The following is a 22510-nucleotide window of genomic DNA, read 5'->3' on the forward strand; positions in this document are numbered from 1 at the left end:
TTATTTTGCAAACAAATTAGAAACTTTTGTAACAATTTTTTTATACAAATGCTATATTTTTTTATAGTGCTAAAATTAGAATTAGAATATTATAATTAATTCTTGCTGCTATTTTGATATTCCAAATTTATCATGTAGGTCATAACCCACTAGTAAGTCACAATATTATCGTCAATTTACTGCGTAAATCACACAATATTATCGTCAATGTCACAATAAGAATTATGTTGCCATTTTACTTAAAGTGAATTCAATTCTAAAAAATTATATTGTCATTTTTATCTAAGAGTGATAACACTATCTAAATTCGTGAGTATCTAATCCGTTGTTCGAAACAGATAATTACTTGTCCTCATACCGGACGAATTTTTAACGGAACGGATTCTTAGACAGAATGAGACGAAATCGGATTTAGGTTAAATCCGTCCCTACTCGCCCTAGTATATATATAATATATATTTTTAATATATAATATATGTAATATATATAAAATAATTAGTAAAATGATTAATAATATTGTATCATATTTAAATTTTTACTTTAATTTATGTTACATATGTAATGATAGTTATATAAATTTTAAAATTTAATTTTATTTGTTAAATTTTAATAATTATAGAACCGGATAGGAACAGAACGGATACTCACAAAAGTGGGTTAAGATTTAACTTTTTACTATCCATAAATAAAAATGAAACGAATTCGATGCAGATTATTGTAGAACGAAACAGAATTAAGTAGGACAAAAACTCATCCCTAACCGTCTTATTGCCACCCCCAATCTTCATAAATGTCATCATCATCAATAATAATATCCAAAGTATTATATATCACCTTGACTAAATTAGTATAATATGATTCATCAATTTGCACAAATTTAACTAAGCCTTGAGAACTAGTGCATTCCACAACATATTAAAATTCCTAGCATGTATGTATTATTCATTTATTCTAGTTGAATGCTTAGTGTGAAAGTTATATATGGTTAGTTGGTTACGAATGACAAACATCTTTCTATGATTGATAATCATTTGTGTGTAACAATGATATTTATGACAATCATAATGCATTATATAGTTTATGTATAACAATATGTTTGATGAGTGACAACAACAAAAATCAAGTATTGATGACGTAGTAGTAGTTTATGGGAATACCAAATCAACGCCAAACGGAAAGTAACTTTCAAAGTGTGAAATTGCATTACATATTTATGTCATATACTTATTAAGAAAACTAGAATGCAATGAAGAAAAGACAATTAATATATCGTAGGACTTTAGAATATTGTCGAGGATAAAAGACAAGTTTATCCCTTCAGTTAAAAATGTTTTTAACCAAGTTGAATATATTTCAAACTTATTTGACAAAAATACTTTTGTGATGTTTTATAACATTTAGAACGTGTTTTTCGAAGAATATGGTTGGTAGGATTCAATCATGTCAAATCCAAGTCATGAAAACTGAAAAATTGGATTTTGTTGATTTTTGAAGCATAGGATCGATTCCTATATTAATTGTAGAATTGATTTATTATCCAAATTCAAGCCAAAATTCAAATTTTGTGTATAGAGGATCGATCTCTATTGTAAATGCCAAGATCGATCCTATACGCTTCTAAACCCTACCAAAAGTGCGTATTTTTTACTAAGAGTAACTTGAATGGGGAACTCCCTTTTAATTTTTACTGACAAATATCAGTTTTCCACCGTTGAAGATGAAGGATTACAAGTGTTCATAACACGTAGTGGAAGTAATAAAGTAATCCTATTGATCTATTTTGTGCTTAAAATTTTATTGCAATAAGATGGGTTAGATGCCAATACCTGAGTACCCTAGTGAATAAAGCTTTTCCCTTTGATGGTACGAAGGTACTATATGTATCCACACCGAGACTAATCCTTGTTGTCAACTCTTTGATCAATTGATTTAATTGAGAAGTTTCTTGCAACTCCTTGCACCAGCAATTCTTCACTAAGAATTTGGAATATTTGTGTATGTGGAGGTAAAAAGAGAAAACTTATATTTTCTTTCTTTTATCATATACACATATATAGTATGAGATTGGTGACTGATTTGTGAATCAAATTACAACTTAATTTGAGACAAAATCAGTTAGGATCTTATCCATATTTAAAAACTCATCATAGAAATAGTCATACTATATTTACTAATCAAGGTTGGCGTCTAGCAACGCTCCTTGACGACCCGATAGTATGAAGTAATAATATTTTTTACTAAGAACCCAAGATGAACAAAAATACAACTCCTTCCATCTTTTCAGCTCTTGGCTAACTTTTAGAGTACGGTTTGATTGTCAAACTCTAACTTGTTACCATTATTATAATGAATTATGAATGACTTAAGAAACTCATTTCTTAATTCATTCAAACCCCTTGGCCAAGGCATTGTTTATCTCATTCATTATAATCGTAGAGCTCAAACTCATTACCATAGTTGATGGATTCCATTTTGACTAATCATTAATTCTACAAGTATTTAAATCATACCCAATGTCCATTCAACTAACACCGTAGGTAGGGGTGGCAAACGGGCCTTAATCCGCCGGGCCGGCCCGCGTAACCCGCCAAAAAAGGCGGGCTGGGCTGGAAATTTGGGACCGCCGTAAGACAAAAGCCCGCCTAACCCAAACCGTTTAAACTGTGGGCTTTGGCGGGCTTTGGCAGGGCGGGGCGGGCTGGCCTGGCGGGCTGAAGGTTTTTTTTTTTGGGCTGAACCCATCACCCATGAACCCAGACCCAGAACCCATGAACCCACCCCAACTGACCCGACCCGACCCAATCCCCATTCCCCACCCACCTAACTGGCTGAAAGCCTGAAACCCTAAATTGAATCCCCCCATTCGGCCATTCCCCAATCCCTAATCCCCATTGCAGCTGCCTCACTCTCACAATTTCACTCCTCGGTCCTCTCCTCTCAGTTCCTCGGCAGACGGCAGCGCCACCCAGGATCTCAGTCGTCTCGTCTCCACTCTCCAGTCTCCTCGACGGATCTCAGCCTCTCACTCGGTTCCTCAGTCTCAGTTCCTCAGTTCCTCAGTTCCTCAGTTCCTCACCGCCACTCTCAGTCTCTCACTCGGTCATCCTAAGCTCCTCACCGTCACTCTCAGTCTCTCAATTCCATCGTCCAGCAACCTCAGCTCGAACTTCAGAGTTACGTCCTCACCTCTGTCTGGCCGTCGTCGCTGCTGCCTGCTGGTCTCGGTCCTGGGCTCCTGGGTCTTGTGAGTCGTGGCTTGTCCTCTGAATCTACTGCTCCTCGCTCTCGGTCACGGCTGTTCCTCGTTCTCGGTCACGGCTACTCCACGCTCTCGGTCACGGCTGCTGCCTGCTTGTCTCCTTGATCCTTCAAGGTCTGCACAACTCTAACCTTTACTAATGCTATTACCTGAAGTCCTGAACATATATTTGTAACTAATTCTTTGTTTTCAAATTATTAACACAAGTTGATATATGATACACTTGATGATTGTAATTTATAGTGTGTGTTGCTAAGTGAAGGTGCATGGTGTTGTTATTTATTATGTACAGAAAAAGGGTGGAGTTATCTTAAGAGAATTGAACAATTTTATTGATGAGAAGAAATATCTGAGTTATTGAGCTCATTGTCATTATAAAAAAAGACAGAAGACATATTCTTTGAATTTGTCATTCTGGTGGTTAACTCATACCTATTGTACATATTCTTTCAATTCATATGCAAGTAATCCTTTTTTTGTTCTGTTGTTACATCAAATGCAGCTGCCTATGCAGTTGTTAGAATTTAGCTTTGATTGGATGTTGTTTTCATATAATTCAGTTCTAAATTTGTTAGAATCTCACAGTTGGGGATTATTTTTCTTTTAAGATTTTTCCTCCTATTCTGTTTCAGTAAGCATTATAAATTAAAATTTTTCCCTTGCCTGATTGTTGGTTAAATACTTGAATTTGATAATGGTTGAGTTTTGAATATACTTCATAATGGTTGAGTTTTGATTATGAGTGTCAGGTCAAGCAGTAAGTTTTTTAAACTTCCAACTTTTCTTTAATCACAAGTATTCATGATCTGCCATACTCTCATTATAGACAGCTTAATCTTGTTATATAAGAAACTTTAGCTTCAAGAATGTTAAATATGTTGTTCCATTATTCATCTATATCATTATTTTGCATCTAAATCTTTCTCCTATGCCATTTGATTAGACATTCATTCATCCTATTCTCAATTATTAAACTAAAGCTTGTTTTCCAATCATATTCTTGTTGAATAGGTCACTTTTCTGGGTTCAACACTTGCTATTCAACACTTGCAGATCCAAACTTGGCTCCAAGGTACTTAATCCTTTATGATTGTTGTTAGAATACAGAGTCTTTGAAATTTAGTTCCCAATAAATTTAGCTTTGATTGGATGTTGTTTTCATATAATTCAGTTCTAAATTTGTTAGAATCTCACAGTTGGGGATTATTTTTCTTTTAAGATTTTTCCTCCTATTCTGTTTCAGTAAGCATTATAAATTAAAATTTTTCCCTTGCCAAGGTTTAAAATTGAATAATATTAGATGTAATAAGTGTGTAATTATAAATGTTATATGTATGAAATTATAAACATTAAGTTAAATAAGATAACTTTGAGTTATGGTTTATAAATTAAAATTTTGCCCTGGCAAAGGGTCAACTGGTTGTAATTGAGATTTGAGGGTGGTACCAGTTCTTAAGAAAAATAACAGTATTTGACTATACATTGATTGCGGGACAACAATTTATTTCGTTGTTAAAATATGCATTTAAGTTAATGTGCTAAATTGTTCTAACTAGATGAGTATTCAATTTTTAAATATACTTGATAATGGTTGATTGTTGGTTAAATACTTGAATTTGATAATGGTTGAGTTTTGAATATACTTCATAATGGTTGAGTTTTGATTATGACTGAATACTTGCTGTTTTTTGTATGATTTGCTAATGGTTGAAAAACCTAGTTCATATAAACAATTTACATTTTACTTTTATTTCAGGAAATATGAATTCTGAAACTGTGAGTAACCTTGTTACCATTGGAGTTGGTTCTGAGGCTGCTCTGGTCGAGGTTGATGAACCTAGTTCGAAAAGGCTGAGACCAACAACCTCTGATGTTTGGAATTTTTTCAAAAAGCTCAGTCCAGATATGGATGGAGTAGAACGTGCTGAGTGTAAAGGATGCAAGAAAGTGTTTAAAGCTGGAGGTAAGCGATATGGCACTTCTACTATAAAACGGCATCTTGATAGTTGTACTCAAATTAAGCATGAAGATATTGGTCAGACTATAGCAGAATTGCAACTTAAAATGGATTCACTTAAGATTGATTCAGGAGTGGCTAGAGATATGTTTGCTGGGTATGTAGTTGCTGGGGATAAGCCTTTTAATATGGTTGATGATAGGAGATTTAGAAATTGGGTGAAATATATTAGTCCAACTTTGAAACTTCCTTCTAGGAATACAGTTAAAGCTGACATAGTGAAAGTTTACAAGAGAGAAGCTGCGAAACTTAAAAAAAATTTAGTTTCCATTCCAAATAGAATTTGCTTAACATCTGATCTTTGGACTTCCAGTACCAATGAGGGGTTTATATGTTTGACTGCACATTTTGTTGATGAGAACTAGAAATTACAGAGTAAAATTCTCAATTTTTGTCATATGCCTCCTCCTCACACAGGATTTGAGTTGTCTTCTAAAATCTTTACGCTTTTGACTGAGTGGAAAACTGATAAAAAGATTTTTTTCATTACTTTGGATAATGCTTCTTCTAATGATACTTGTGTTGAACACTTGAAAAGTACTTTGGATGTGCATGGTTCATTGTTGTGTGGTGGTGAATTCTTTCATGTTCGTTGCTCTGCTCATATTTTAAATCTTATTGTCCAAGATGGAATGAAAATATGTGGTGATGCAGTGTGTAAGATTAGAGAGGGTATTAAGTTTCTGAGAAAATCTGAAAGTCGAATGGTTAAGTTTAAAGAATGTTTTGAAGATATTGAGGGACTTGAGTATACGACTGCATTATGTTTAGATGTTCCTATTAGGTGGAATTCACTTTATGCAATGCTTGCAAGTGCTATTCCTTATAAGAAAGCTTTTGAAATGTATAAAGTAAAAGAAGCTGGGTTTAGGGAGTTTTGTCCTTCATCAGATGAGTGGAGAAAAACTGAAAAGATATGTGATTTCTTGTTACCATTTTATGAAACTACCAAGTTGATGTCTGAAACTTCTTACCCAACATCCAACTTGTATTTTTTACAAGTTTGGCAAATCCATCTTATTTTAATGAATAGTTTGAAGAATGATGAAGTGCTTATAAGGAACATGGGAGAAAAAATGATGATTAAGTTCAATAAATATTGGGAAGAATACAGTGTTGTTCTTGCATTTGGGGCAGTTCTTGATCCTAGATTTAAACTCAACACTTTGGTTCATTGCTATAATGAGATTGATCCTATTAGTGCTAAAGACAAAGTGGAGCTTGTGAAGAGTAAGTTATACAAGCTTTTTGAGGTTTATGATCAAAATTCCTCTACAACTGTAGAGAGTTCTTCCCAACTTTCAAGTAATTTTTCTCAAGCAACATCTTCTGCAATTGGAAATCAGCTTATTAAAATTGTTGGTGTAAGTATTTTTATCTACTTGATTATATGTGTTTTTTTATTTTTCATGCTTTTTGATTCATATATTGTTTGTAATGCAAAGGATTTGATGTCCCGTAATCAAGAAGCTGAAGTGAAAAGTGGAAAGAACCAACTGGATATTTATTTGAGTGAGGCAACATTATTTTGCAATGATGCAATCATTGATGTTTTGCAATGGTGGAAAGACAACCATCATCGTTTTCCAACACTATCACTAATGGCACGAGATTTTTTTAGCATTCCTATTACTACCGTGGCTTCAGAATCTGCATTTAGCATGGGTTCTCATGTTTTGAATAAGTATAGAAGTCGTTTGTTGTCAGATAATGTTGAAGCGGTGATTTGTACCAGAAATTGGATTCGTGGATATGATGATTTTGGTATATTATATTTATGACATACATACTTGAGTGATTTTGAACATTATTATGTACTATTTTGCTAATATATTTATTTACTTTTTTTCTAGAGAAAGATAAAGATCAGGAAGATATTGCAAAAGGAGAAGGCTATTCTTCAGGAGTTGGTTCCAATGATGTTATTGACTTATATGAAGATGAAGATGAAAATTAAGTGTATTGAATTAAGTTTAATTTGCTTTGAAGACTATTTATAATTATGTTTTTGGACTTTGGATTATATATTTATTTTATCTAAGGGACTATTTATAACTATGACTTGAGTATTTTGGATAATTGGATTATGTTTATTTACTTTGAAGACTATTTATATCCTTTGAAGACTATTTATATTTAATATTTGTATTTATATTGATTTAAATAGAAGATATTAGATATGTTCTTCTAAAAAAAATAATTAATTAGGTGAATATAATAATACTCTATTTGAATTAATATAATTATTTATTTGATCTAATCAAAATAATAATTAAATGATTATTTACCAAGGATTAGAACACTCGTTAGTGTGTGACCCCATAGGTTCAATTACTAAGCGGGTAGTATATTAGTCATACTAAATTTACTAATCATGGCGTCTAACAACGCTCCTTGACGACCCGATAGTATGAAGTAATAATATTTTTACTAGGAACCCAAGATGAACAAAAATACAACTCCTTCCATCTTTTTAGCTCTTGGCTAACTTTTAGAGTACGGTTTGATTGTCAAACTCTAACTTGTTACCATTATTATAATGAATTATGAATGACTTATGAAATTCATTTCTTTATTCATTCAAACCTCTTGACCAAGGTTTTGTTTAATTCATTCATTATAATCGTAGTTCGTAAAGCTCGAACTTATTACCACAGTTGATAGATTCCATATTGACTAATCATTAATTTTAAAAGTATTTAAATCATACCTAATATCCATTCAACTATCATACCCAATGTCCATTCAACTAACATCGTAGGGTGTTAGGTGTCCAGAATCAAAGTATAACAAATACATTGTTAATTACTATGATAGTCGCAGGTCAAAGGAAAATTCTAATATTATGTTCATCATAAGAATATCCTATTGACAAATATACGGTAATTATAACCATTAGGAATTCTTAGAGTGAGTCAGTTCAATGGTTATATCTCTATATATATCATTTATATATATAATTTAACAAATGAGATCTATTAATCTTCATCCAATGAAGACTATTATATATATATATATTAATCTATCCGAATCACTAATGTCCCATTTTCAGTGATTCTACGATTAAGAACAATTTAAATTAAAAGTACTCAAAAAACGTATATCTCATTATTACGATCCCTATCATAATTATTCATTTCTAATTTTTAATTAAAGACACTATCATAAATTATAAAAGTTTATTCTTATAAAAAGGAATAATAATAATAATAATTCATGATAGTATTTTGTTGGACATACACACTTATCTCCAACAGAAGAAAGTAGGTGAGTCTCCACACAATTTTCAATAAAAATGAATCTCTGAATAAGGACTTGGAACAACTAATAATAACTTGCCAAATGGCAAGTTATTATTTAAATAAATAATTATATAAAATTTTAATTAATTATATTAAATAATTATATTATAATAAATAATTATATTAAATAATTAAAATAATTAATTAGATTAAATAATTAAATTTTTATTTAATTAATGATTTATATTATTATATTTAATTAGCTGTTGCAAAATAAGCCGTTGCAAAATTGGCCGTTGAAAACTAGTCGTTACTATGTTACCGTTATTATTAATAAATTAATATTTTATTACTCTATATATACCACTTAGATACACTTCTATTCTCACACTTTCTACTACTCTTCTTGAGTTATATATTGTGTATTATTTCTATATATAATTTTTTTAATATTAATATTTTTTAACAATGAATTATTTTTGAATTTATAAATGTAAATAATATTATTGTAATATATGAATTATATATTGTGTATTATTGTTATATATGAATTTATTTAAGATCAATATCTTTTAATAGTGAATTATTTTTAAATTTATAAATTTAAATAATATTATTAAAAAATTCAATTATATTAATTTTAAGTATTTTAATTAATTAATTAAGTAGAACTATAACAGAGACTAAAGTTAGTTTCTCTTAATGGAGAAGAAAGAGATGCTTTGAGTTTTTATTTACTGTTTATAATGCAAAAGCTGATGTGGGTTACTTTTTATGACAGATGAATCATAAATAGGAATTGAAATGAGTTCTCTATTGGAGATGGTCTAAGAGACTTGATGGGAATAAAACCGATTTGGAAAAAAAATTTAGAATTAAAAGCTTGTTCATTGTAGGTAGATTCCAAACTGAATTCCAATCCAATCAAATTTGATTATAAAGATGTTATAAATTAAAATATAATCATGAGTATAATCCTAGGTCGTCTTCTACGGATAAATATGGTGTGTAATTGGCTATGAGAACTTGGGGTGGGGGTTAGAAACAATTAACTATCTTTAAGTAATAAGAAATTAAAAGCAATGATAAATAACTAAAAGAAACTAGATGTGAATTTCAATTAAAAAAAATTTTAAAATTGTAGAAGATGTGACTTGAACCTAGATCTTTCTTATTATTTACATACTCCCCTTGCTATTAATCTATGTTATTGCTTATTAATTTATATGCTAATTATCAATTATATAGTGAAAAGATACAATAATTTTGTTAATATTTTTTAATTTTATACTCACATATATTTAAATTAATTATATTTTTTATTATTCATAATTATTAATATAAATGTTATTAAACATATATAAATAAAATATTAAATATTTTTATTAATTATAATATCATTATTCTTTTTATGATTATATAATATTTATTAAATATTATTTTTTAATAAAAATAATATGATAAATATAAACTAATTAGTTAGTTATTGAAATAAAAAATAGTTATTTTAATATGAAAATAAAATTAAAAATCTTTATTATAAAAAATTATAATTTTATATACTTATTTAATGATAACTAAATTATAACTTGTTGATTACAATTTGTTGAAACTTGATTATTTTTAAAATATTAGTGAAGATATCTATTTTAAATTTTAATTTTAGATTTTTTTATTATTTTATATTTTTATTTACGTAAGACTGATTTTATCGGTTCAACCAGTAATTTATCAATTGAACTAATAAACCAGTAAATCAGTAGCCTGACCAATTTGATCACCAGTTCAGTTCTTACAACTATGCATTCAAATTCTCAAGATTTTACCATAACAATGCTATCTTCGGGAGGTATGTTTAGGTCAAAAATCAACCTTTTAACATTTGTTCTGGCAGTCCTACTTAATTGGGTGTCATCACCAATATCCAAAAAATTTTCTTCACGTAACTTTACTAGAAAAACAAATAACTACAACACATGAACTGTTGAAAAATGATTGTGTCAACTCGTGATTAGTAGTCATACATCATTATCATCACGTAATCGATACCTATGCCAAACAAAAAGTGATAAGAAAACAATACCTTTTGTAATAAAATAATAATATAATATAATAATAAAAAGTATCATCTATGAAACATTAAATAATAAGACAACTAATTACACGCTATGTAAAGATTTGGCAATGTATACAAAAATTAGTTGAGCATACATAAAGACAATAAATTTATTTTGGTCAAATACTATTTCTCCTTCATAATGAATCGATAACAACGATATTTTAGATACTTTAGAAATATATGAATAAGAAGTAAAGAGATGAATAGAGTAGAAATGAATGTAACTTTTGGCGTGACTACTGCCTTTCATTTACTGAAATTTATAGAATAGAATGGTGCTGTGGCCAAATCGCTTCTAAGGTGGGCAAAATGCATCAAAAGAAGCCAGTTCACCTATAACTTATTCGAACTGCTTAAAAAAACTAATTCGCCTGTCACCTAGGCCTACTATTACAAACAATCAAAAAAGGATACTTTTATATAAATCTTCTTTGTTTTGTTTTAGGAAATAATAATTTTTGTTAATTTATTTAAGAAAAATCCTCCTTATCTACAAGGAGGAAACTTCATCTATGAGAATAAATATAAAGAAAGAGAAGCAGGCAATAGATGAGATAAAGATCAAGTGTAACGTTTGGAAAAAGAATTTCCAATAAGGTGGGAGCATTATATGAAGATCAGTTGGTAGTATATTGTAATGTGAAAGTACATGATAAAATTTGTAATTTCTTAGACATACACTGTACGAAAAACTCAAATTATATGAAAGATTCAATCTCAACAAAGTGTTTCCAATATGATAGAAATATAGAAGAAGTCATTGAAGAAACTCAACTGATTTCCAATATGACCCAATTAAGGAAATTGTAGTGAATGATGAAATTAATAGTAAGGAGGTTCATAATGACATAGAAAATGTATCAATCTTGAATCTTTTATTTCCACCGAGTTTTGAAAAGGTTATTCGAAAAAAGGTTAGCTCAACCTATTCTAGAAAAGTAAAGACAACACAAGTGAAGATGAGAAATGTGAGAAAGTGTGATGTGAAGAAAAAAAAGAGCCTTTCAACAAGACCAACAGATAGAAAAGGAAGATCAAAGAATAAGAAAATGGAGTTGTTGATGAAAAGAGGTCCACTTAAAAAGTGGATGCACATGTGTCCACATCTTTAGTAGTTTTATTATATTTTTCTTATGTTTTTCTCTTATTTTTTTAGGTTTAAGTGAATAATCTTCTCTTAATCTCATTAATTTCAAATGTCAATTGCTACTAAACATTTTTAAATATTTTTAAGAAAATACAGGATTTAAAGAGATGAAAATCAAGTAGCAAAGAGAGAATGATCAAAGAGTAACACAGCAGAGTTTCTCAAGAAAATAGAATATTGTGCGTACGCATGCCTTGTGCGTACGCACAAGTTCCAAAATTGTCTTGTTGTGCGTACGCATGTCTTGTGCATACGCACGAGTTCACAGCAAGAAAGGGGGTGTGCCACGCTCACAAGTTGCAAATTTTTCTGGTTGTGCATACGCACGAGTTCACCACAAGGAAGGGATCCTGCCACGTTAGGCAAGGGCGTGCCACGCCCTATGAATAAGCCAAGATGAGGTGTGTAACGTGAAATCAAGGTGTGGCACATCCAATAATGAAGGAGGCCCAACGTGCAATGTGCCTAGGAGGGCGTGCCACGCTTGAAGAAAAACCAAACCTGGGAGCAACTAAAACTAAGGTGTTACACGCCTAGAAGAGGGCATGCTACACCTCAAGCTTGCCAGTGAGGGCATGCCACACCACTGATGAGCGTGCCACACCAAGCTCGAAACACAAAGGCCCAGTGCAACACTAGTCAGTTTACGTGCAATACCAGTTATGATCCCTCCAAAGTCCAACCTCGAAGATTAAATTTCCATTAGAAGTAAGGTTGTCAAACTCGCGAGTTTAGGTAAACTCGTGGAGCTGACATAGACCCGACCCGTAGACTCGTACAAGTTTACCTGTTATATATTTTTTATAAAAAATATATATATCATGTATAATATATATATTTACTCAGATATAGGCATTCAAACTTAACAATTTCAACATCAAAACACATAATAAATTAACATAATACTACAATTACAAGTTACAACAAGTATTCTAGATCACACATTTAAATCCTTCACAAGTATGTATCTAGTTCAATATAAAACACACAATCACACAATCAAAGCTTCATACAACACAACCAAAAAACAAAAGTAAACAACAAAGCAACGATTAAATGTTCTAAACTTCTAATAAAGTCTAAAACTAAAATCCTCCAATATCTTCATCTTCCATGGCATCAACATCATCATCTTCACCAACTTCATCAGAAACATCATTTCTTTCAGGCTCAGGTTCAACACGGCCAACAAAATCATTGATGAGCGGATAATTTATACGCTTTTTGGCATTGTTTTTAGGTAGTTTTTAGTATGTTTTAGTTACTTTTTAATATATTTTTATTAGTTTTTATGTAAAAATCACATTTCTGGACTTTACTATAAGTTTGTGTATTTTTCTGTGATTTCAGGTATTTTCTGGCTAAAATTGAGGGACCTAAGCAAAAATCTGATTTAGAGGCTGAGAAAGTACTGCAGATGCTGTTGAATTCTGACCTCCCTGCACTTGAAGTGGATTTTCTGAAGCTACAGAAGTTCAATTGGCACGCTCTCAATTTCTTTGGAAATTAGACATCTTGGGCTTTTCAGCAATGTATAATTGTCCATACTTTGCTCGAGATTTGATGGCCCAAAATGGCGTCCAAACGCCCACCAGAGACCATTTTCTGGAGTAAAATGCCAAAACTGGCACTAAAGCTGGCGTTTAACTCCAATGATGACCTATACACGTGAAATCTTCAAGACTCATCCCAAACACACACCAAGTGGGTCCCGGAAGTGGATTTCTGCACTATCTACTCATTTTCTATAAACATAGTTTACTAGTTTAGTATAAATAGCACTTTTTACTATTGTATTTAGAGTCTTTGACCTTTTGGGAGTTCTTCGAACCCTTTTTGGAGGCTGGCCATTCGGCCATGCCTAGACCTTTTGTTCTTGTGTATTTTCAACGGTGGAGTTTCTACACCTTATAGATTAAGGTGAGGAGCTCTGCTGTTCCTCGAGTATTAATGCAAGTATTATTATTTTTCTATTCAATTCACGCCTACTTCTCCTCCAAGATATACTCTTGTACTTAATTCAGTTAAGTCAGAATGAATGGGTGACCCGTGACAATCATTCAATCTTCGTTACTCGCTTAGTCAAGATCCACGTGCCTGACAACCACAAAGTGGTCTACATGATGTTCAACGTAGTCATTGGACGACAGCTGGAGAATATTCTCTTTGGTCTCTGACCCACGTATCTGAATCACCTCTCCTGACAACAGAGTATTCAAATCCGTGACGTTAGAACCTTTGTGGTATAAGCTAGAACCAATTGGCAGCATTCTTAATATTCGGAAAGTCTAACCCTTGTCTGTGGTATTTCGAGTAGGATCTAGGATGGGATGACTGTGACGAGCTTCAAACTCATGACTGTTGGGCACAGTGACAATGTGCAAAAGAATAAATGTATTCTATTCTGACACGATCGAGAACAGACAGCTGATTAGCCATGCGGGAAACTGTAGAGGACATGTTTTCACTAAGAGGACGGATGGTAGTCATTTACAACAGTGATCCACCAACATACAGCTTGCTATGGAAGGGAGTACGCATGATTGGATGAGGACAGTAGGAAAGTAGAGGTTCAGAGGCAATAAAGCATCTCCAAACGCTTATCTGAAATTCTCACCAAGGAACTACATAAGTGACTTTATTTTATTTTATGTTTTATTGTTCTTTTTACTATCAAACCTCATAAGTATTTGAATCCGCCTGACTGAGATATACAAGATGACCATAGCTTGCTTCAAGTCGACAATCTCCGTGGGATCGACCCTTACTCACGTAAGGTATTACTTGGACGACACAGTGCACTTGCTGGTCAGCTATGCGGAGTTGTGAAAAGTGTGAATCACAATTTTGCATACCAAGTGTTTGGCGCCATTGCCGAGGATTGTTCGAGTTTGGACAACTGACGGTTCATCTTGTTGCTTAGATTGGGTAATTTTATTTTTATTTTTGAAAAAAAATAAAATCATAAAAACCAACAAAAAAATTTTGTGTTTCTTGTTTGAGTCTAGTGTCAAATCCTAAGTTTGGTGTCAATTGCAAGTTTTCAAATTTTCTCAGGTTTTCGAAAAAAAAAATATATGCTTTGTGTTCTTCTGTGATCTTCAAGTTGTTCTTGATGATTTCCTTTGCTCAATCCCATGATTTTCTTGTTTTGTGTTGTATGTTATTTTTCATATGCATTTTCAAAATCATAGTGTCTGAACATTCAAAATTTCTAAGTTTGGTGTCTTACATGTCTTTCTTTCTTTAAAAATTTTCAAAAATATGTTCTTGATGTTCAGCATGATCTTCAAAGTGTTCTTGGTGTTCATCTTGACATTTAAAGTGTCCTTGCATGCATTACTTGTTTTGATCTTGCATTTTTATGTTTTATTTCATTTTGTTGTTTTTCTATCTCTTCATTAAAAATTCAAAAATAAAAAAATAATATATCTTTTCAAGTAAATAATATAGAGAAATGAAGATTCAGAACATAAGGCAGAAGAATCACAGAGAAAAAGAGCTCATTGGCGTCAAAATGCCAGTAAAGAGGCACTTTGGGCGTTAAACGCCAGAATGGCTATCATTCTGGGCGTTTAATGCCAGTAATGGTATCATTCTGCGCGTTTTACACCAGAACAGGCAGAATTCTAAGCATTTAGAAAAACGCCCAGTAAAGAAGGATTTCTGGCGTTTAACGCCCAGCCAGGCCTGGCTGGCGTTAAACGCCTAAAGAGGTAGCATTTTGGGCGCCATAATGGATAGCACCTTGGGCATTTAATGCCAAGATGACACAGGTGAGGTAATTTCGTTTCAAATTCAAATTTTTTCAAATTTTCATGTTTTAATTCATAACTTTTTGCATCAACACATTTTAAACTTTCATTCTTCATGTTTTTTTTTTGAAAATTTTCAAACTAATTTTTCAAAAATCTTTTTCTTAATCTTATCTCATATTTTCAAAAATATCTTTTAAATTCTTGTTAGTCAAGTCATCAATTTTTAAAAATCAAATCTTTTCAATCATATATTTTCAAGCATATCTTTTTAAAAATCAAATCTTTTTCAATCATATCTTTTCAATCATCTCTTTTTAAAAGAGTTACTGAAACTCCTCCTAGTACTCTCCCAAGCAATACAGAAGAGAATCCCAGAAGAGAGTGCAAGGCCATAACCATATCCAAAGTGGCCGAACCTGGAGAGAGTGAAAAGGCAGTGATTTCCAGTGAGGAAGACCCTGCTGAATGTCCATTGACCAATAAGGAGTTCCCTAATGAGGAACTAAAGGAATCGGAGGTTCATACAGAGACCATAGAGATTCCACTAAATTTACTATTGCCATTCATGAGCTCTAATGAATATTCTTCCTCTGAAGATGACGAAGACACTGTTGAAGAGCAAGTTGCTCAGTATCTAGGAGCAATCGTGAAGCTGAATGCCAAGTTATTTGGTAATGAGACTTGAGAGGATGAACTTCCATTGCTCATCAATTAACTGAATACATGGATCCAGCAGACATTGCCTCAAAAGAAACCGGATCCCGGAAAGTTCTTAATACCTTGCACCATAGGCACCATCACCTTTGAAAAGGCTCTGTGTGACCTGGAGTCAGGTATCAACCTCATGCCACTCTCTGTAATGGAGAAACTAGGGATTTTTGAGGTACAAGCTGCAAGAATCTCACTAGAGATGGCAGACAAATTAATGAAACAGGCTTATGGACTTGTAGATGATGTCTTAGTGAAGGTTGAAGGCCTTTACATACCTACTAACTTCATAATCCTAGACATTGGGAAGGATGAAGATGAATCCATCATCTTTGGAAGACCCTTCCTAGCCACAGCAAGGGCTGTGATTGATGTGGACAAAGGAGAGTTAGTCCTTCAATTGAATGAGGACTACCTTGTGTTTTAGGCTCAAGGATCTTCCTCTGTAACCATGGAGAGGAAGCATGAAAAGCTTCTCTCAATATAGATTCAAGCAAAACCCTCACACTCAAACTCTAAGTTTGGTGTTGGGAGGCCACAATCATGCTCTGAGCACATGTGAAGCTATTGACATTAAAGAAGCGCTTATTGGGAGGCAACCCAATTTTATTTATCTATGTTAATTTATGTTTTCTTTAGGTTGATGATCATGTGGAGTAAAAAAAAAACAATTGCAAAAATTAAAGCAAAATAAAAACAGCATTAAAAACAGCACACCTTGGCGGACGAGCTTAATGGCATTTAAACGCCAGTAAGGATAACAGAATGGGTGTTTAACGCCCAGTCTGGCAGCATTCTGGGTGTTAAACGCCAGAATTGGCAGCCAGATTGGCGTTTAACGCCAGAAAGGGGCATCAGCCTGGTGTTTAACGCCAGGAAAGGTAGCAGAACTGGCGTTTAACGCCAGATTTGGCACACAGAGGGTGTTTAAATGCCAGAAAGGTCCAGGAATGAGAAATCCTTGACACCTCAGGATCTGTGGACCCTACAGGATCCCCACCTACCCTAACTCACTCTCTCCCCTCTTTACACCTTTCCATAACACCCTTCCCCAAACACCATTCACCTATCAACTCCTACCCTCTTCTCCATCATCTCTTTTCTACTCACATCCATCTACTATTTCCCAACACCCACCTACATCACCATTCAAATTCAAACCATTTCCCTCTCAAACCCACCCATTCTCCACATAGTTACACTCTCTCCCAAACCCAAACCTTCGTCTCCCCCATTTCTTCTTCTTCGCCTCCTTTCTTTCTTCTTTTTCTCGAGGACGAGTAAACCTTTTAAGTTTAGTGTGAAAAAAGCTCTGCTTTTTATTTTTCCATAACCATTAATGGCACATAAGGCCGGAGAAACCTCTAGGAAGAGGAAAGGGAAGTTAATTGCTTCCAACTCTGAGTCATGGGAGATGGAGAGATTCATCTCAAAAGCCCATCACTAAAAAGAGGATGGAACAAACAAGAGAGCCCACTTATGGACCTCAACAAAAGCATGAGGAAGTCCCTCATCAAGAAATCCCTGAGATGCCTCAAGGGATGCATTTTCCTCCACACAACTATTGGGAGCAACTCAACACCTCTTTAGGAGATTTGAGTTCCAATATGGAGCAACTAAGTTTGGTGATTGTATTTAACATATAACAGTCTCTTTTGTTTAGTTTTAGTTCAAATCAAGTGACATATGGTTGCATTCTAAGTTTGGTGTTGCTATGCAACAAAAATTTGCTTCTAATCTTTACTGGATACTTCCATTAATTCCAAGTGAGACTGTCACACTAAGTTTGGTGTGTCACTCAATTTTTTTATGCAATGTATCATGCACACCTTCTTATGTTTGCAATCATAATGTCTCTGTTTATTGTGCCTTGATTGCTATCCTTAATTTTGCTTGCTCAAAACACATGTACTACTAACATTTCATTGTGTAAGACATTCATGATCCATCTTAGCCCTATAGCCATTATTCTAATTGTTGCTTGAGGATGAGAAAGCATTCTGAATTTGGCAAGGGAAGAGGAAGAATGGGAGGAAAATGACAACAATAGAGAAGATGAATTACAAGGTTGTAAAGTTCCTTTTTCTCTCATTTATTTCCAGCACTTTAAATTGTATGATTGTCTTTATATTCTCTGTATGCATGTGTGGTATGAATAAGCATAGCTTGTATTTTAATTGTAACATGGTGCTGTGCCATTATAATTACCAACTTGAGTTTTGTGAGTTCAAAAGCAATAAATTATCATGATCATAAACAAACAAGGAATTAAAGAAGAATTTAGCATGTGCATACAAGTATTGGAAAGCTAGTATGTTTGATTGTTGCTCAATTGCATTAGAGTTTACTTAATTGAAGTTTTTCATCTAGAACATTTTATGAAATCTTTCAAAATCATGAAAACCTTGAAGAAGCAAATGCAAGTTAAATTAAGAAAAGCAAAAGGGAAAAAATGAGAAAGCTGAAGGCTCTGAGTACCAATGACAATTCTATTGTTAAGTACTTGTGGTGTTTATGTATCAAGCCAAATGCTTGAAAACAAAACACTTAGAAGTCAAGGCTAGGCTTAAGTGCAAATGCACTCCCTCAAAACTCAAGGTTCTGAGCATCAATGATTAGAGAGTCAAGAAAAGAAAAAAAATGAGCTTAATGAAGTCCTCTAATTCAAATGCTTGTGGTGCTTATGTATCAAGTGGTAATACTTAAAAACAAAGCATTTAGAATCGTAGCTTTGTTATTAACTCATGGAGCAAAGCACCCAAAAGGAGAAGCTAATAAAAAAAATCAAAAGCTTGTTTCAAGGAAGAAACATAAGGAAAAGATTTCATAATTTGAGATAGATAGAAGCATCAATCATTTACATTTCTTTTGTGATTGAAGCATGCATAGAAAACTAGCTAACCATGAACATTGAGTTGCTATTCTTCATACCTTGGATTGTCAATCTCTATTGCATGATTCTTTTTTTTTCTTGGGGACAAGCAAGGTTTAAGTTTGGTGTTGTGATGACATGTCATCATGTCATGTTTTTCTATGCTTTTTCATACAAGAAACTGATAATTAGTGCTTAAATATTGCATTCTTTTATGCTTAAATGGTATATTTCTTTGATCTTTTGATTTTATAAATTTTATAGGAAATAAGTGAAAAAAGAAGCAAAAAGAGCATAAAATATGCTAAAAAGAAGAAAAAAGAATTTTTGGCACGCTTTTGAAGAAAAAGCACGCTTTAGACCTTAGGCCACGCTTGGGAAAGCGTGACCTAAGGAACCAAAAGCGTGGCACATCATGACCTAAGGAACCAAAAGCGTAGCTACACCAAGGCAAGGAGATGGTGCATCATGACCAAGGAGGAACCAAGGCACAGCGTTAAGTTAACTTACTTAACTGAGTGCCCAAGAGAATGGAAGAAGCATCAACGATCAGTTAACTTGTTTCACCTTTTTCGTGCCCTTTATGAAAGAAATCAAGGTGCAAGCAAGCAAAATGGGGGAGCCAAGGATCGAACCTTGCACATGAGGCATGAGGGGCGCTACTCTTCACCAAAGGAAATTGCCAAAATGCAAGCTCCAAGGCTCGAAACATTCACATGAGGGAACCAAGGGAGCGCTACTTGCATTGCTCCATGAAGAAATTAGTCACAAATGGCTCTGTTGGGATTCGAACCAAGGAGCTCTGATAAACCACTATTTTATGGTTTACAATGTGCTTAATTGTGTGGTTTTATCATGGTCTTTACCGACTTATTCATATAATTAGCATGCATTTATATTTCCTTCCTAAAATTATTACATGATTGAAAACATGCTTCTTTGGTCTTAATGAGATTGGGAAGGAAGCTTGCAAAAATGGAAGGAACACAAGAAGTAGAGGAGATGACCAGCGAGAAGTGACGCGTACGCGTCAGTGACGCGATCGCGCGGAAGAAAGGAATCCGCAGTGACGCGGCCGCATAGCTCATGCGACCGCGCGGATTGGAAAAGCACAAGTGACGCGGAAGCGTGGACGACGCGAACACGTGGCAGGAAAAACGCGAATGACGCGTCCGCATGGATGATGCGATCGCGTGGCGTGCGCGATCTGCAGAATTACAAAAGTTGCTGGCAGAGATTCTGGGCCGCATTTCAACCCAGTTTTCGGCCTAGAAACACAGATTAAAGTCAGGGAACTTGTAGAGACTCATCATGCTTTTCAGAATTCACTTTCCATGATTTAGGTTTAGTTTTGAGAGAGGTTCTCTCCTCTCTCTCTTTAGGATTTAGGATTTAGGACTTCTCTTAGTTTTAGGAGTAACTCTTGATCCCAGGTTCAATATTCCTTTTACTATTTAATTTCTTTTCTATTTTTATTTACTCTGAAGCTTTTATTTATGTTTGATTGATGTTTCCCAATTGGCTGATGATATTTTCCATGTTAAGATTTGAATATTTTATTTAATGTTATTTGAGATATTTCAGTTTATAATTGTTTTATTTATGAATGCTTTTTATTTAATTTAGATAGTTTCCCTTTTGGCTTTGGTTAAATAATTGGTGACTCTTGAGTTATCAAACTCATTGTTGATTGAAAATTGGATTTCTTCATTTCATCAATTCAAGTTCCAATAACTCTGACTTTTCCCAAGGAAAGACTAGGACCTGAGGAATCAAAATTAATTCATCCACTTAACTTACCTTCATAGTTAGAGGTTAACAAAGTGGGAGAAAAATCCAATTCTCATCACAATTGATAAGGGTAACTAGGATAGGACTTCCAGTTCTTATACTTTGCCAATAGTTTATTTTACAGTTATTTATTTATTTTTATTGCTTTGAAAATATATCTGTGCCTATTGCCCAAATTCCAAAACCCCAAAACACACTTTTTCATAACCAATAATAAGAACATACCTCCCTGCAATTCCTTGAGAAGACGACCCGAGGTTTAAATACTCGGTTATCAATTTTAAAGGGGTTTGTTACTTGTGACAACCAAAACGTTTGAACGAAAGGATTTCTGTTGGTTTAGAAACTATATCTACAACGCGACTATTTTTATAAAAAAAATTCTTTACTAGCAAAAATCCTAACGTCAAGCTCCTCTCTTGCAAGACTTGGAGCGCTCCACTTGGCCAAAGAAAATGGCACCAATTTGACTCACCCAAGGTTCGAACTTGGAGTTCTCTCTCTACAAGGCAGGGGCGCTCAGCTAACTTAGTTAACTTAGCACTATGAGGGCTGCCCAAGGAAGCTTTGTCACGCAAGGGAATTGGGCCAAGGACAAGCACATGTAGCGCTCAGTTAGAAAATTCTAACTTAACGCTACCCTGGAGCAAGGCACGCATCAAATGGGCCAAGGAAACAAGCTTTGAGCGCTCAGTTAACTTAGTTAACTGAACACTCCCCTGGAGGTGCACCATGGTTCAATTTCAATTAAAAACCAATTGGTAGCCAATTCTTCACCAATTTGAAAAGGCCAAATCCAAATCAATCCACTCTTCTTCAAATCCAAAGCAAGAAAAGCCCATTATCATCACTCAAAGGCACAAGGATCAGTTAGATTAGGATTTTGATTTGAATTTTAAATTGTTTTCAATTTCATTTCATTTTCATCTTGTAAAACCTATATAAAGGCATCAATTCCACTTCATTAGAAAGGTTGGCTCCACTAGGGAGCATTAGGAGTAGGATAGAGAGCTCTCTCTCTTTAGTTTTTCTTTTTGAATTTGAATCTTGGATTGAGAAGTGAAGGAATTCTGTTTCACTCTTGGTCTAAGATATCTCTTTGTTGTTCTTCTGCAACATTTCAGTGAATTGAGAATTGAATTTGAGTTTTCCCTTACTGCTTTCATCTTCATTTCTTTTGCAAATTATTCTCTATTGGATCAAGGAAGGACTTGAGATCTAGACTTGTTTTCTAGTCTCATTGATCCCCTGAGATCTTTATTTGTCTCTTTAAAGTTCACAATTGAGTTGAATTACATTCTGTGTTGCTTCTTCAAGCATATCTGTTTAAAATCTGCTGCATTTGATTTCATATTCTGGTTCTCGGATTGATTGCTTTCTGTTCTCATTGTTCCCAATTTACTTTCCTGCACTTTTATTCCTCTGCACTTTACATTTGAGCCACTGTGATCTGAATTTACTTTTCATGCAATTTTAATTTTCCTGCAATTGTTCTAAGCTTTGATCTACTGCTTTCATTTAATTTCCCTGCTCCTACTCCTCTTTACATTTGATGCAATTTACACTTCTTGTCATTTAAGATTCTGTCAATTTATAT

General features: G+C 33.6%; 2 protein-coding genes across 2 annotated transcripts; both read left to right on the plus strand.

The window, feature by feature from the left end:
• Positions 1-5020: 5020 nt before the first annotated feature.
• Positions 5021-5641, plus strand: LOC127744922 (zinc finger BED domain-containing protein RICESLEEPER 3-like). The gene has a single exon (XM_052257791.1). It carries the CDS (start codon positions 5021-5023, stop codon positions 5639-5641), a length of 621 nt encoding a protein of 206 aa, XP_052113751.1.
• A 33-nt stretch (positions 5642-5674) lies between these two features.
• LOC107474123 (zinc finger BED domain-containing protein RICESLEEPER 2-like) lies at positions 5675-7001 on the plus strand. The gene is made up of 3 exons (XM_052257792.1): positions 5675-6640; positions 6722-6793; positions 6984-7001. The coding sequence occupies exons 1-3, from the start codon at positions 5675-5677 to the stop codon at positions 6999-7001; spliced, it is 1056 nt and encodes a 351-aa protein (XP_052113752.1).
• Positions 7002-22510: the final 15509 nt, after the last annotated feature.

This window comes from Arachis duranensis, chromosome 2 (assembly GCF_000817695.3).
Source record: "Arachis duranensis cultivar V14167 chromosome 2, aradu.V14167.gnm2.J7QH, whole genome shotgun sequence".
Taxonomy (NCBI): domain Eukaryota; kingdom Viridiplantae; phylum Streptophyta; class Magnoliopsida; order Fabales; family Fabaceae; genus Arachis; species Arachis duranensis.

Coding starts and splice junctions, on each gene's coding strand:
- LOC107474123 (XM_052257792.1), top strand. CDS start 5,675: ATGCCTCCTCCTCACACAGGATTTGAGTTGTCTTCTAAAATCTTTACG. Junction 6,641..6,721: donor AGCTTATTAAAATTGTTGGT/GTAAGTATTTTT, acceptor TGTAATGCAAAG/GATTTGATGTCCCGTAATCA.
- LOC127744922 (XM_052257791.1), top strand. CDS start 5,021: ATGAATTCTGAAACTGTGAGTAACCTTGTTACCATTGGAGTTGGTTCT.